The sequence below is a fragment of the Leishmania panamensis genome (genome assembly GCF_000755165.1).
Source record: "Leishmania panamensis strain MHOM/PA/94/PSC-1 chromosome 17 sequence".
Lineage (NCBI taxonomy): Eukaryota > Euglenozoa > Kinetoplastea > Trypanosomatida > Trypanosomatidae > Leishmania > Leishmania panamensis.
The window spans coordinates 360,875-376,260 of record NC_025862.1 but is presented as its reverse complement, the minus strand read 5'-3'; the positions used below and the strand labels follow the sequence as shown (position 1 = coordinate 376,260).

Genomic DNA, 15,386 nt, shown 5'->3' with positions numbered 1-15,386 from the left:
TACTACTCAATCGAGGAGCCTCGCCTGAGGGCACAAGCTCCGAGAGCGAAAGAGAAAGAGGCAAACGCACAAACACCAGTCCGAAGAAACGAGGAGGAGGAAAGACACGCCTGACAAGGCGAAGGCTTTTTTCACGATTCACCGCGGCAGTGAAGGCAAATCGTCACAGCAGCAGCAGCAGCAGCCGTCGATGGACTTAGGAGAGGTTTGGTACACAGAGAGGACAAAGAGCACGGGTGCAACGGTGAGGTAGCAATTAAGTGCTGGCTAGAGGAGGGTGGAGGCTTATCCGCATGCATACACGCGCGACACGATATGTGCAGCGAGGGGTGAGTGCGCGTGCGTGAGTCGCCAGTGGTGTGGTCGCACGACGTGCAAGTGGAAAAGGAGGAAGAGGCAGAGGTGAGGAGCGATGTCACAGCACGAACGGAGAAAGCGCGTCATCGTGAGAGAAAACAGATTCACTTATGTGCACATATGCCTTGCTGAGGATAGAGAGTGGAGGAGTGCCAATGAGGCCGTGCAGGGCTGGAGGGAACGCAACCTGCACCTTGGCAACCTCGCCTCCCCCTCCCCGCGCTGCCAAATGAGCTGAAGGTTGCACCGCTGCGCAGGAACTTTGCGCGCGTCTGTAACAAGAAAGAGGGGGGAGTGCCATCGCTTTCCTGTGGGACCTTCACAGAGACACACGCCTCACTCGAAAAGGTTTGAGCTCTGAGAGGCGAGTGCGTAGAGGACGAGGAGACACAAAGAAGAGAAAAGCGAAGAGATCCAAAGGTGAGAAGGGGGGAGGAATACATCGCACATGAAAGAGCCCAAGAACAAGACAGAAGAAATCACCAGGAATTTACATAAAACGGCGTACAGAGGGACGGAAAAGGGAGGTACATAAGAGCCACAGTATGACACGCTGACTCCCCCCGCAAGCATGACATGCTACGGTGCATCGCTGTGCTCATCGATGAGCTGCCTTCGCTCGCTCACCCTCCCTACACTTTGCACTGCTCCTCCATCTTAGAGACTTCGGCCTGTCATGCGCGCTACCCGCTCCTCTGCACGACGTTGCAACGCCCGCCGCTGCACCGCCTCAAAGGACAGCGATGTGTCCATTCGGTGCTGGTACATGCGCTCCTGAACCACCCGTATGATTGCTTCCTCCTCGGCAGGTGTCAAGCCGCAGAACCGCACGTCCAGTTCCACAAGTGATGTGTTTGCCTTGACAGCGGCAGCAATGAGCATGCCACCAGTCATCGGCGCCAACGGCGGCGGCGCTACAGAAGACAGCAGCTGAGATGCGCTCTTCTGCTTCCTCGGACCATGAGGGCCTTCGTGCAGCAGTGCTGGCACATCCTCGCCCGCCACCGTCTTCATCGAAGAGCGCGCCGTGACGGTGGCTCGGGATTCCTCCCCCGTCGCCGACCCCGAAGGGGTGAGGGACACATCCGCCTCGTCTTCCTCACTTTCCTCCCTCGCCTCTGCGACGTCTTTCGCACTGGTCTCCACGGACTCGGCATCATTGTCCTTGGCAGACACTGCTGATAGGCCGGCGGAACGCACAGAAGGGAGGGAGGTGGTGGAGCCAGTCGCGGCCACCGTCATTCCCGCTGCGCCACCGTCAGGAGAGGCAGCCGAGGAGAAATCTGACTGGGACACCTCGGCACAAAAAAGCTGCGAGTTGCCCGAGAGGCAAAGCACGCGCAGCTGCGTGAGTTGAGGAAGCACCTCTGACAGCGCCGCGGCGGTGCTCGGCCCAAGACGGTTGCTGCCGAGGCTAATGTCCGCCAGTGTTGGGTGCACTGCCAGGGAGCGCACCAGCCGAGCCCCTCCCGCGGCATCGCCGATGCAGTTCTGCTGCAAGTGCAGCACACGCAGCGTCTTATTATATCGCAGGGCCTCAGCCAAGGCAGTCGCCGCCGCGTCCGCGAGTTGGTTGTCGACGAGGTACAGCTCCTCCAGCGGGAAGTCAGGTCGGCAGAGCAGCAGCGACACCGCCTCGACGATTGAGGCGTCCGTCAGCGAGTTCTGCGAAAAATCAAGGACGCGCAACGTGGTCGAGTTTGCTAAGCCTGCCGCAATCATCTGCACATGCCGATCCGCTAGTCGGTTCAACGGGAGCCGAAGGGACTCTAGTGCGGTGTAGTTCCGCAGCAGCTGCTGTATCAGCTGGGCGTCTTCGTCGCGAAAGCCAATCATGTCTGTCACGCCCACGCGAACGCCGCGGTTCGCCACGCCGAAGGTGAGACGGAAGGAAAGAATGCCGGGCATATGTGCAAAGAGGTGCTCATAGGGGCGAAAGTGAACAAGCTGACAGGGCAGGTCGACTGTGTGAACGTAGTCACGGCAGATGGCGCACAGCTCACGCAGCGCGGCGACGGCCTCACAGTCAAGGCTCAAGTCAAAGCGGCTAGCGTCGGCGTCATGTGAAGTACACGTGGTGGAAGCGGACGTCAGTGTCGAGGTGCCCTTCTGCGAGGCGGCAAGGACCCTGCCGGTTATCCCAGTCATGGCACCGGACGGCAGCAGACTGCCGTCGCCGTCCCCCGCAGTACTGTCGCTTCCAAGAGCCATGAGGAAGTCGCTAAGGACCTGCTCGAGGAACAAGCGCTTCCACCCGTACTCCTTTTCACGCAGCCGCTGCCCTTTCGTCATGCGTGACAACTGCCCCAGCGACCAGCGGGCCTTGCAGCAGCGCTGCCAGTACTTCTCTTCGATGATCCGCGGGACAGTGATGCGCAGCGGAAGCACTGTGTCAGGCTGCACCGGCAGCCGCTCCAGCACCATCGCGTAGAGGGCTGGCTGCTCCTCCCGCAGAGCATCCACCTCTGCGTTCTCAGCAAAGCGGTCCGCCAAACGCTGCGCGCACAGCTCCTGAAGAGAGGGGACAAAGTAGGATGGTGCTACCTGCTGCTCGGTGGCGCTGAAGTCCTTCATGGCCTGGGTTCGCAGCTGCTCCTGCATGCGCGTCGAGTGGAACTCGCTCTCCGCCAGCACCTGCAGCTGCGGCGCCACAATGCTGCGCTTGGTACGCAAGGTAGTATTCAACATTATGGCGATGGTGTGTGAGCGTGGATGAGCAAAGAGGTGAAGGGATAGCGTCTTTCTCTCCTGCTACTATGGCTGCAATAGCGCCACCAAGAGAGCGTCTTTGGGTACTCGCCTGTATGCTTCGATGTGTGTGTGTGTGGGGGGGGGGGGGGTAAGTGGGGTGTAAGCAGGCAGGTTGGTATCGCTGCTACTCAACGAAAAGGCAAATGCGATCGTGTAATGCACGACAGGGGGGGCGTGAGTACAGTGCGAGAGAGAAAGGCGGAGAGAAAAATGGAAGCATGAGAGGGAACATAACAGAAAGAGGGAGTGGAGTAAAAGTCAGAATCCAAGTTGAGCGATAGGGCGCGGCAGGTGAAGATTGAGAAACAAAAGGGAGCAGTTAGCTGAAGGACGAGAGAGAGACACAAGAGTGAGACGAGGACTTAGGCACACGAGTAGCATACGGTTCAGTACCTCACATCCCGGCCCCCCCTTCTCTCCTCTCACCCAACTCATTCCACCGCCAAGCTTCCCTTTACCTCTAGTTTTAAGTGTTCGTATGTGTCCACCTTGCTTTGCAGAGTTGTAGCACATGGTGAGCCATGCACATCTGAGACATGACTAGAGCAAAGGCAACAGAAGCGCCCCGCCAGCAGAACACGAGGCACGCTATCCGCGCTGTGAGAGGAGTCGCTGGATGGCTTGAGAGTGTGGTGCTGCAAAAGGGAAAAAAAAAAGAGAGGGAATAGTCCATAAGAGCGGTGCATGGGGGGAGAGCGAGAGAGCGACACACACCCACACACCCACACCATCTGTACAGAGATGCACGGAAGGGGGATGTGGGAGTGTGTGGATTTACGATCCAGTCAAGCCATCCAAGAAATACAGAGAAAGGGAGAGCAGAAACAAAAAAAAAAGAGAAGAAGCAATAGAGTAAGAGAGTGTACAGAGAAAATAAGATGGAGAACAAAGCGTGTGTAATTTTATCCCTACGGTAGAACGTAAGCCTGAGTGGCTGAGATGGCAACTGCTGTTTGCAAAGTGAGGAATAAATTTTAAGGAAAAAAGCACGTCATCAAGCTTTCGTCACTGCATTTTTGTATGAACAATGGCGCAGGCAATGTAACCTGCCTGCCCAAGCCGAGATCAAAGCACTGATAAAGGACCGCAACTGCAGGATCAACTTGCCTCCGTCGCCTACTATGTAAGTCATGCCCTCCACAAACCCGCGGGCAGGCTCATTCTTGACTTTCGAAAAGGCCTCAGTATCTTTCAACACGGTGGCCATGAAGAGCTCAAAGAGCTTTTCGCCGTTTAAACTCGGCACTCTACTCAAGGTGCTGATCGCCCTCGCCGGAAACCGAGCAGTGTCATCCTCGCCGACCCTGAACTCCGCCGCCGTGGACGACGGGGCAACCTCATCGTTGACACTTTCTATGGCGTACTTGTTGTACAGCTTGCTCACATTAACAAGAAGAGCGGGGCAGAGTTGGGGTGCGCTTAGCACACCAAGAAGGGAAGGGTGAGATTAGTACCGAGGAGAGAAATACTGGAAGAAGACAGCAGTGAGCCCATTTGCAGAGGGATGGCGACTGTGGTTCTTTTGTTGCTGAGTAGCTGGTTGCTTGTGGTGATGGGGGTCATGAACGGAGGGGTGTTGTTAGATGAGAAGGGTACAGTAGCTGGCACCGTCGCTCTGCTCACGGTGTGTGTGTATGCGAGGGGAAGAGTTTGGCTAATGGAGCGTTGAAGTGTTCCGTAGGATATGGCCACCGGAAACCGCGGCATAGATATCCATGAAGACAGAACGAAGGAGAGAGGAAGTGTGCAGGGGGGGAGGGGGGGGCGCAGCACGCGGTGTGAGGAAGAATGCACTCACACCAAAAAATCCGCACACGCACAGACAGACATCTCCGCTATACAAGACTGTGCTGTTGCGATCAAACACTTATGCCATCACGCCGAATGAGGAACACCGATGAATTTGCCTGCGTGCAACTGTGTTTGCTTGTCTCTCAGAGTGGCACACAGTCATACGCACACGAACAGATGGGCCGAGTGTGTTTTTTTCTGTGGTTAGTGGTGATGATCGTCGTCGTCACGTACTCCGTAATCGGCTGTGGTTCACCCTCTTCCTCTGCACATCGCCTTAGCAGAACATGCGCATCCTCATCGAGGTGCCCTTAACAAGAAGGGACAAGGGATGGGGAAATAAACAGAGGCAAGACAAGAAAAAGAGGCGGAGAGGCAGCAGAAAGAGCCCCCAAAGAGGGCACGGGTAGAGACTCAGAAAGAGAAGGCGTGAAAGGCATATCCACAGCACAAGAGAGTCAGAAAGAGCGAAAGAGGTGAAATGGAAAACAGAAATCGATCAAGAGATTGATGGAATGAAAAGGAAAAGAAATGGCGCATACGGGTGAAGGAAGAGTGAGATTTTGGAGAAAAAGACAGAGCTAGCTTAGGAGAACACGAATTGAAGGAGACACGGCGTAAGAGATGAAAGGAGCCCATATCATTCTCATCACGCCTTACACTCCACTCCTACTCACGCAACCTTGCGCTTCACATACACACAAACACCCGCCGTCTTCCCTTGTCTCCTCCACACAGTCCCCACCTCCAGTCTTCATAGGGCTGCTATAGTGCATCAAGTAAGCCTGGTAAGGAGGGGGCTCAAGGGGGGGGGGGGGGGGGGTGGAAGGGAAAAAAGGGAAGAGGTGGAGGCAGACTGACCTCCATTGCGCCAGCTAAGGGAAAAGGTCAAAGGAAAAAAGAGGGGGTGTAAAAAAAAAGTGAGAAGTGAAGGCAACATAGTCTACTCAATATTGCACCTCCCACCACAACCCCCTCCCTTCCCCTCCCCTATCTGGGCCCCCCTCATGGCCACCAGCCTTCTCCGTCATGCGCCACAGATGCGCCCAACGGCAGAAGAGGGACAAGTCTTTAGAAAGAAAAAGAAACCAAAACTCAACGCACAAACGGAAAGTCTGGCGACCGAACAAGAGGGGAAAAAGGGGGGAGGAGGGAGGAAGACAAGAGAGGAAGAGAAGAACCGAAAAAAAGGGGGGGTGAATCTCAGTGAAGAGAAATGCAGGTGAGCCTCGTGGGGAAGGTGAGGCCAAAAGATGGAGAGAACGAAATCAAAACAAAGCAGAGAAAGGCGAGGAAACGCACCTATGCAGGCACAAACTCGATCGTGTGTGACTTGAGCTGCAGCACCAACTTGCCATCCTCCCGCAACGTGTATGTCACGCCGCTCATGAATCCCTGGAGGAAGATGCCTTCAATAGCCATCAAGTCATCGCTGCCCGCCATCATCGTTGAGATGAGGGAACCAGAGAGCTTGTTCTCCTTGACCTTCAACATGCCGTTCATGATGTTCACCACTCGCGCGTGAATGCGAACGGCGCCGCTATTCGCGCCGGCACTGAACTCAACTGTCACGCCCGCCGGTGCAGGCACACCATCCATGAGCTTGGCGGTGTACCTACCGTGTAAATCTTCAATGCCCATTTTCTGGCGGCACAAAGGGGTGCAGAGGGGGTAAGGAAGAAGGGCAGGGGGGGGGCAAATGCGACGACTCTTCTGTAGAGAAAGGCAAAATGAAGGCACTAAAATTGTGCTTGTCTGTGTTTCTTTTTGCTTCGGTGTAACAGCAAGCGCAGGACTGCGTCGCTGTGCTGCGCCTTTCGTTCGTTTGCCGCTCTTCTTGCTGAATGAATTCACTTGGCTTGTGGTACTGCTGGCAGTCGACGCGAGAGAGTGTGTACGTGTGCTGGTGTGTGACGCTCGTTAGGCAGAAAGTGAGAGACAGGGAGAGAGAGAGGGGGGTACAAATAGAAAGTTAAGGGGGACTCCTCCTCGGCGTCGCCATGCTCTGCCACTCCGCAGGAGTCCAACTCCACTCCACTCACCTCGGCCTGGCACAGGTCCGCCTCCTTGTGCGAAGCAGCGGTAGTCACGCAGTTCAGCAATGCATCGACTCAGCCGTCTTAGCAGGACCCCTGCCCAACACAACCCGCCCACCCCCTGCTTTGCAAATCACCTCATCGTCACTCCAGCTATGCTGGTCGCCACCCCGTGCCTCTCTCAGGGTGGCCCAGGCTCCCGAGCAGTGAGCACTCGACGTTGGATGAGATGCGCTTGAGTCACGCTGACACTCGGTTCATCATGTGGGTGGGGCAAACGTGTGCACCGTCGCAGGGCGCTCCGATGCCGCGCCACCGAGGACCTGGCCGTCGACATCAGCAGCGATACACCGCTCTGGCCTCGCTACGTCACAGGTACTAGAGCCAGTCACCACCAGAAATGATTCGGCGTTGGCAGGGATAGGGGGGCAGCCTGGCTTCCCCATACAGAGTGGGTTACTGGACCCTAAGATACGAAGCTCCGCTGTTCCCCGTCATCAGGGAAAGCGAGGTAGAGGAGAAAACCCTCCGGTGCTATGAAACCGTGGAAATCTTCAAGGAGGAAAGTTGCAAACAAGGAGGCGGCGTGCAGAGGTGTGCAAGACAACGATACAAGCACCGCGGATGAGTGTGGTGATGGGGTACGTGGCTTCTCTCTCCCAGTGACGATGCTAGGATGAATGTGTGTGGGGCGGGGGGAAGTGACGCGAGCATCTAGACGGCAAGCGTGAAGGCAACAGAAGACAAGAGAGCGGCTCTGAGGACAGCCGAGTCCATCTGACACGGAGGTCGGTGCGGGTACATCAGTGAGCCACGTGATGGAGAGGGGTGAAAGCAAAGGTACATGAAAACAAACCAAAACGACGATGACAGGAGGAGCACAGGACAACACAGAACAAAGCGACAAGAAGAAAGCGAGAACGAAAGTCGCCTAACGGGGGGAAAAGTGCAGGTCGTGAGGAGTGCGATCCTCGTCAAAATCACCATCGTTACACAGACACGCGTACACGAGAGAGAGAGAGAGCCATGCGTAGCGTGTGGAGGGCATGGTGAAGAAAGTTGCCGAAGAGAGGGGGGAGGGGGGGGGGCGAAGTGCCACAAACACATAAATAAAGCGGAAAAAAGAGTGCCAAAGCTGAGAAAGACCCCGAATACCTCCAGCAGAGGGTTCAGCAACGTGAACCTCAAAAGAAAAAAAGGCTAGAAGCGACGAACCCAACGAGCCACGCAAAGTGCCACAACTACACACGCTACAGCCCCAACACAGATGGGTAAAGTCATCGCAGTAGCTGAAGAGATGTCAAGCACACCTCTCACTGGGACTTCTACACCCTCTTCTGTCATTTCGTGCTTGTGCCGCTGGTCAGCAGTGAGCTGTCGGTTAAGCAGTGGAAAGACGCGACGGCTTACACTATCGTACGCCTGCAGCGACGCCACAGGTAGATGGGTGAGGCGGAAGAGAACACTGTCCTCTTCATCGCTTCTGCCGCGTGAGACGCCGGCAGCGTCAAGTGGCTCGTGAGCCCCTCGTGTAGCACCAGAACGCTGCCGACCGACGGCGCACACGTCCATCCAGGTGACACGGCGATCAAACGACAACTGAGGAGTCACTGGGCGTACGTCTAGCAGCACACCACTGACCACGTCGCGCTCAGAGGAGGGTACCATCACAGCAGCAGTGAGTGCCGCGTTTGGTGGAAGAGCTGCTTCACCTAGCATCTCAACGCCATTGCAGGCTTGCCCAAGCTCACTGTAGAGGGTAGCCAGTGTCTGTGAGAAAAGGCGCTGAACGCGCCGCCTACCCTCCTCAAGCATGTCAGAGCCTTTCTCGTCTGCAAAGAAGAGCGGCACGACATCCACCTCTGCGCCGAGCTGCTCGACCAAGGCAAGCCGGCCTTTGAAGAAGAAGCCGCGCACCATTACTGTGTGCTGGAGTCTACCTGGGCGAACGAAGGTCAGTGTGTCCCAGGCATCACCAGTGAGTCGAAAATGGTCCGCTACTGTGGCGTGGACGTCGGCACTGTCTGGCTTCTTTTTGTGCAGCAGTGCAACGACTTTTGTACGAAGATCGTCACACGTCATCGCAACAGCGCTGGTCAACTCAGTAAAATAGTGATCAAGCGCAGCAGCAACCACGTAGCCTGCGTTGTCCACGCTCAACAGAGAAGGTGCATTGGGAACGGGTTCAGAGGAGGATTGGGGCATCTGCGTTACCCTTACTTCGAAGCCATCCATCATCGCCATGTCTTCCTCAATGGGAAAAACGCAGAGAGTCCCGTTCCCGAAGCAGCAGTACCTCACGCTATCGGTACAAGAAGACGGCGCTGTGGAATACACTTCCTCGAGCATCCTGTTAAACGCCGCATCGTATGCAGGACTTACACGCCTCCATCCCTTCCACACGTCCGACAGGCTCTTGAAGGCTGCCAAGGGCAACGCTGCGTCGGGCGTCCAGCAACGAAGCCATGGCGAGCCCTTTTCTTTCATACGTGGCGCCCACCACTGGCAGTTGGCACGAGCGCCCGTCGCTCCTACACTCACAGTGCAGGCAGTGGTCATCGGGTCACCAGTCGATACGGCAGATGGGGCTACAGCCTTTTCTTCCGCTTGAAACCGCGCTATATACTCGATAAATCTGGGATCACGTAGAGAAGACAGCTCGCTTTGGTTAACAGAAGCACGCAAATGAGAAAATGTCGCCTGCTCATCGATCTCACGATGCACAAAGCTGCGCAAGTCGCTCCTCAAGAGTTCTTCTTCAGCACGGTACTTGTAAAGAAGATCGCGAATATCACTAGTCTCTGCAACAAACACTTCCACTGCTCCATTCGTGCCTGAAGAGGGTGCCCCGCCATCCTTCTTGCAACGCGGTGTTGCCATTGATCCAAAAGAGACCGCGCTACTCCTTAATGGACACCGATCGGGAAGACAACAAGACGAGAAAAAGGTCGAGAGAGTTCATTCTCTGGCATGTGGAAGCCCTTCACAGAGAAATAGCAATCGCACGATAAGGAGTACCGAAGTGACAGTCCTCTCATGTTCGATTCGCAGTTTACTTTTCTTTTTTTTCTGCTTTCATCACGGCGCCGCCATGAAGGATAGCGACACGACACTCAGAAGTCTCAAAGCACATCGATGATGTTTCCTCGAATAGAGAGAAATTGAGAGACGGCGTCACGCACACAAACATGTTTCTCTTTCGATGTGTGATTCGACCACGAGCAGGTCAACGAGTACGCGCATACAACTACAGCCCACCTGCACCTCCGTCGCGCCACGGCTAAACCCTGGTCGTTTAGCACGAGCCGTCCCGCCGCTGAATCGAGCCATGCGCCTGGCCGGCTCTTCCCGCCCTTTCTCGCCCCTTCCTCGGATGCATGCTGCACGATCGGCGCCACACGGACCTGGATGGGCGGCACGCCTCGATCCGAGCGGGCCGCGCCCACAGTCCAGTTCGAGGGCGGAAGCCGTGGCGTCAGCTCTGCGGGCAACAGGGGGGAGGGGGGTCTAGGCGCATGCCGGATGAGCTCCAGGAGGAAGTGGAGCAGCTGCACGCCAGGGCCCTTGGAGACCCTGTGCCCTGCATGCCAGGCTTCGGCCCCCGTCACACCTCAAGTGGCGGCGTCCCGTTATGTGGTCTGGTGGGTCTCCACATTGGAGCCTGGAGGACTTGATGGTGTCCCCATTCGGGTTGTTCTCGTCACGCCTCCGGCATCTGTACCACATCAGCCCACCCGCTCGGCTGTAGGCGATGCCGCATGCGTCGCGCACATGCGTTCTGGCGTCGATTGAGGTGCATCTCCTCGCACCTCTCCGCTCCATCATCCACGCCCTCCTCACCGCTGGATGCACTGCTCCGATGTGATACACCATGCCAGCCGTGCTTAACAGCGCGTGCGCACGGTGCTCGCATTTGCACATCTCGGGACCTGCTCCAGGGCAACGCCGTTGCCTGGGTGGCTCACTGCCCCGACCCTCCGTTGCCATCAACGCCGCAGGGCGCGTCTCTGGGTGGCCTGCTCGCATGTGCCGCCACAAGTCGGGCGCTGCCATGAGTCTGTAGCGGCAGTGGCACCCCGCCCTAACCCTAGCCCGCACGCCTTCGATCGCAGCGGGGGTATCCAGCGGAGGGTGCCGCGGATAGACACGCGCCTGCGCACAAAGAGCTCACACCACGCCGCCCCGGACGGGTACAAGGGGGCAGCGACAGGCACCAGACGGGCAAAGCCCGCGCAGCACAGGCAAGATGGGCACAGTGAGGCCGCTTCATGCTAGGCCGCAGCGGGAGATGAGGCATGCTTGGGGCCTCGAGCGGCCCGCGAGTCACGCGTGGCATATCGGGCACAATTCCAGGTCGGATGCCCCCATAGCAAGCACAGGTGGGGTGGGGCACCACAATGCCAGCGCAGTAGCGGGCAGCGCGCCACGCCGTCACTGCCAGTCGCCCGCCGCTGCAGGAGTCCAAAGTGCGGACAGGTGCTGCTGCGCAACAGGGCGAGCATGGTCTCTGGCAGCCTCGTAGGCACAGCATCCTTCTTCCTTGGCGTGGAACGCTGGCCGTCATGCAACTGCCTAGGTTCGTAGTGAGGTGATCCAAACGCCATCGTGGCCGCACGTCTCTTCGGTATGCCACCAGCCCAGACCGGTCCAGCGACACCAAGAGTACGCAACCGTGTCCGACGGCAGGCTGCGGACTGCTTGGCCTCCCCGCAAAGGGTGGGGCGCAGTAGACACTGAGATGCCGCGCACTGAGGTGGCCGGCATCATTAGGGAGGATGAAGTGCTCCGTAAGAAAACGAGAAATCAAACGACCATGCGACAAACTTGCTGTCGTATTGAACATTCGGAAGAAGGATTGTAGTTTTATGCGTTTGCACACATGCGTGCAGCACATACTACTTCGCAACTTTAGCTGTATGATTCCAATGATGCCTCACAAATGCTCGCTTCGTGTGCTGTGAGGACGTTGTATTCCTGCAGTGAGAAAAAGGGGTCATTTTCAAAGCCCGATCCTCTGTACACGGCATGATCTCAAGAACAAAAAGGAAAGGTTACTGTTTCTTCAGCAAGTGGCATGAAGGCTGATGAACGAAAATTGTTTTTGCTTGGTGAATGGCATGACTGCGACAGAGATTCACTTCTCATATAATCCTCTACGTGTGCGTAGATATAAAGCAGCAGAAGTCATTCGTGTTGTATCTTGTTTGTCGGGTATAGACCCTTAAACAGTACTTTCCGTGGTTACCTCGCCTCGGTGAAACGCTTAAAAGTATATACCTTTTTTTTTAATAATGCTGAGGCAGCTCATTTTACTGCACGTATAGCGTCCAAAGACAAGAGTGTAGTCAATAATGAGTAGGAAAGTACAAAGAGGAAACTTATTGCTTGAGGCTAGCGCTTTGGGAACTGCTTTGTCGATCCACCAGCCAACAGTGTGGCTAGAGGCAAATAGAAGAAGACCACAATAAAACAATAGTGTGGTGCATGGTCTTACTGCTCAGGTGCGCCATTACGATTGGTACATCGAGGTAATGTGCTCAGGGTGCTGATGCGCACCAGCTGAATCATACAGCAAAGTCAACGTGCCAAAGAAGTATGCTAGTACAACCTCTATAAATCGCTTGCGCATTTGCACTTTTGGGGGACATTTTCGCAAAACCTTTAGAATGAAATAGGCACCTACAGAAAAGGTTCTGCAGGTAAGATTTCCTTCTTAGCACTGCACTGTGGCAAAGTGGGTTGTCTTTGCTAAAAATTATTGCCTCAACCTGTCACACTCTAATGCATCATTTTTTTTTTTTGAAGAGCGATCATCTTTTCCAAAGCGACTTACACAATCAAATAGCACGAGCTACAGGGAGTATTCATACATATACTCTACCAATAATAAGCATAAAACACGAAGTGCACAAGCACAAAGGAAAGGTAAAAAGAAAGAAAGAGATGGTATAGATCAATGAGACAACGAATCTGAGATACATGTCGCCTGGTCGAATCACTTATGAAAAGAATGAGAACAAAATACGAATAAATGAGCATCGAGAATCTACTGAGTCCCAGTGCCAGCGGGAAAACGGCAAAGAAATGAGAATTTGAATTGTCTGTCCCTGGTGACTAGGATAGCTCTAGGCACATACATAGATGGGTTCACATAATCCAGCGTTGTACCGGTTGTTCTTTTCCCTCTCCAGAAAAGAAAGAATACACTTTGAGCACAAGAAAGAGAAACTACGGAAGCACCTCCTAAATAGGCTCAGCGTCGTAGTGTGCTCTGAAACCGTTCACATCGCCCTCAATAAACATCTCTGTGGATTGAGGATTCACGGTGACTTCGACAATGTAGCGGCCGTCGTCGTTCTGGTACATGCTGGCGTTGTCTAGAGCCTCGATATTGGAGCGGGCACCAAACGTGGCGCGCACGTGAATGCGGAAATCTTGTGTGTCGTTATAAAACGCCCACTTCTTCTCGTGATCGTTGACAAGGCGGAACAACAAACCGTTACCTTCGGTCTTGAAGCACTTGCTGCAGTACGTTCCCTTGTAGCTTGAGCCGCCGTGTTGGGCCTCTGGAATCGCTGCTTTCACCAGAACAAACTTACAATCCTGGTTCTTCAACGTCAGCTCGTTGCCACTGGAGATGCACTCAAGGCCGTACTGAAAGCCAACGTTGAAAGCGCTCTCCAGCTTAGACTCCTCCTCAGTCCCCATCATTCGAGTAGACATGAGAGGCTCTTCAGACGACAAAACATTCTGATTCAGAGCAGCAGTGCCACGAATACGATTAGCCACACTGATAGAGATGTCCACCTCGTTTGCGTTTCCAGGTCTGAAAGTGACAATCGGCTGGTTGCGCGTGGGGACAGCGCCACCGTTGAACGACTTCAACACATAGACACCCTCGAGGTTGATCTGGCTAAGAATCCGGCATAGCTGGATGGTGCCCTCCGAAGACTGGAGCAGAATCCCTGACTCGTTATTGCAAATATGGAAACCCTTTTGAAATCCTTCGCTGATCAGCTTCTCCACGCGCATCAGGCTTTCGTCCGCCTCGACCTGAGTGGTTGCAAGTTCACCTCGCAGAAGACCTGCGTCAAGCTGGCAGCTGCCGCGCAGGGAGTTTGCAACATTCGCAGTGACAAAGCATCCACCATTGCCGTCGGGAATGAAGCGCATTATCATCTCCTGATTCGGCGGCTGGCCGTTGATCGCAATGATAGCGTGCTCGCCGTTCAGATCCGAAAGCTTCGATGAGCACACAAAAGCAAAAGAGCTGTTGGTGTTTTTGAGAAGAAGTCTGTTAAGCTCAATCACAATATCAAATCCGTCAGCAAATCCCTTGCTCAGCATCTGCTCCACCGACTCCTGAGCGGGACCGGTCACGTTGCCCGTGGAATGCAGAGAGCCGACAATATGGCCATTTTCATATTGTACCGTTCCGCGCAGATCATTCACAACAGTGACATGCGCTGTCAGTGTGTCCCCGCAGCGGTGAATAGTCAGAGTCGCTTTTGTAGATGCAATCCTCCCATCGCAATGGGAAAGAGTATATGTACCGCAGATGTCGTCGGCGGTGGACATTGCTGCTCCAGTTTCGTCTCGCACAGCGTGTATATCTAGTGTTGTAAGTAACAGTTGTGGCGGTGAAGTAACGCTGTTGCTGCTTTTGCGTATGGGGGACAAGTTCCGGTTGTAAGCATGTAAACGAAAAAAAAACGATACACAGAAGCCTACAACCAAAATAGAACAGTCTTCGTTTCACGCGGAATAGTAAAGGTGGCAGTGAGGGTCAAAAAGTAAAGAGGTTTCCGTAAAATAAGAAAAGATATAATTGAAGAGAGCCGCATGCTTACAGTCACACAGACGTAATGGTACGAGGTAGAAAGAGAGCATACTCTGGGCACATTCAGATTTGGCACTTTGTGCCCTTGGTAGCATAGGGCCTGTTGATGGTGTCCTTGTGCACTCAAGACAACAGCAACGCGGGCAAGGAAAGTAAAAAAAATGTTCCGTTCCTCGGCGAATTCTTTCACGTTTCTTTGAAAAGGTGAGCTCAAGAGGAAAGCAACACTTTTCCATGCTCATCCCCACATGTTTGACAAATCGATTAGACAAGAATCACTGGTTTGCAGCCCACACGCAAGTCCACTGTTTGCGTTCAAACAAGTGCAATAATGGACTTCTGGCGTGGCGAAGTAAAAGGTACTTGTCACGTACTTGATCCATCATGTTCGGTGTTGGAGTTCGAGAGAAAGTCGCGGTGCAGCCATGCAAGATCTCTACCACCATACCGACCGCAAGTCTCTGCCCCCCCCCCTCTCTTTCATTGCCTGCCAACTTAGCTGGGCCAGCCATGGGTCCTCTCACAGCCTTGTCCTTCGGGCTTGCTTAGTGACGGTGGCCAATTACACCCGAGGACGGGCTCACCTTCCAGGACCTCCCCCACCCCGCGAT

General features: G+C 54.6%; 4 protein-coding genes across 4 annotated transcripts, besides 2 other annotated features; all 4 read right to left on the bottom strand.

The window, feature by feature from the left end:
- Positions 1-1,014: 1,014 nt before the first annotated feature.
- Positions 1,015-3,045, bottom strand: LPMP_170890 (hypothetical protein; the record flags this gene model as incomplete). Its single annotated transcript, XM_010699478.1, has 1 exon — positions 1,015-3,045. The coding sequence occupies one exon, from the start codon at positions 3,043-3,045 to the stop codon at positions 1,015-1,017; it is 2,031 nt and encodes a 676-aa protein (XP_010697780.1).
- A 3,156-nt stretch (positions 3,046-6,201) lies between these two features.
- On the bottom strand, positions 6,202-6,540 carry META1 (META domain-containing protein, putative; the record flags this gene model as incomplete). The annotated part of the gene is made up of 1 exon (XM_010699477.1): positions 6,202-6,540. The coding sequence occupies one exon, from the start codon at positions 6,538-6,540 to the stop codon at positions 6,202-6,204; it is 339 nt and encodes a 112-aa protein (XP_010697779.1).
- Positions 6,541-6,902: 362 nt separating this feature from the next.
- Positions 6,903-7,438: a repeat region.
- Positions 7,439-8,135: 697 nt separating this feature from the next.
- LPMP_170870 (hypothetical protein) lies at positions 8,136-9,815 on the bottom strand (the record flags this gene model as incomplete). Its single annotated transcript, XM_010699476.1, has 1 exon — positions 8,136-9,815. The coding sequence occupies one exon, from the start codon at positions 9,813-9,815 to the stop codon at positions 8,136-8,138; it is 1,680 nt and encodes a 559-aa protein (XP_010697778.1).
- A 302-nt stretch (positions 9,816-10,117) lies between these two features.
- Positions 10,118-11,707: a repeat region.
- Positions 11,708-13,178: 1,471 nt separating this feature from the next.
- META2 (META domain-containing protein, putative) lies at positions 13,179-14,513 on the bottom strand (the record flags this gene model as incomplete). Its single annotated transcript, XM_010699475.1, has 1 exon — positions 13,179-14,513. The coding sequence occupies one exon, from the start codon at positions 14,511-14,513 to the stop codon at positions 13,179-13,181; it is 1,335 nt and encodes a 444-aa protein (XP_010697777.1).
- Positions 14,514-15,386: the final 873 nt, after the last annotated feature.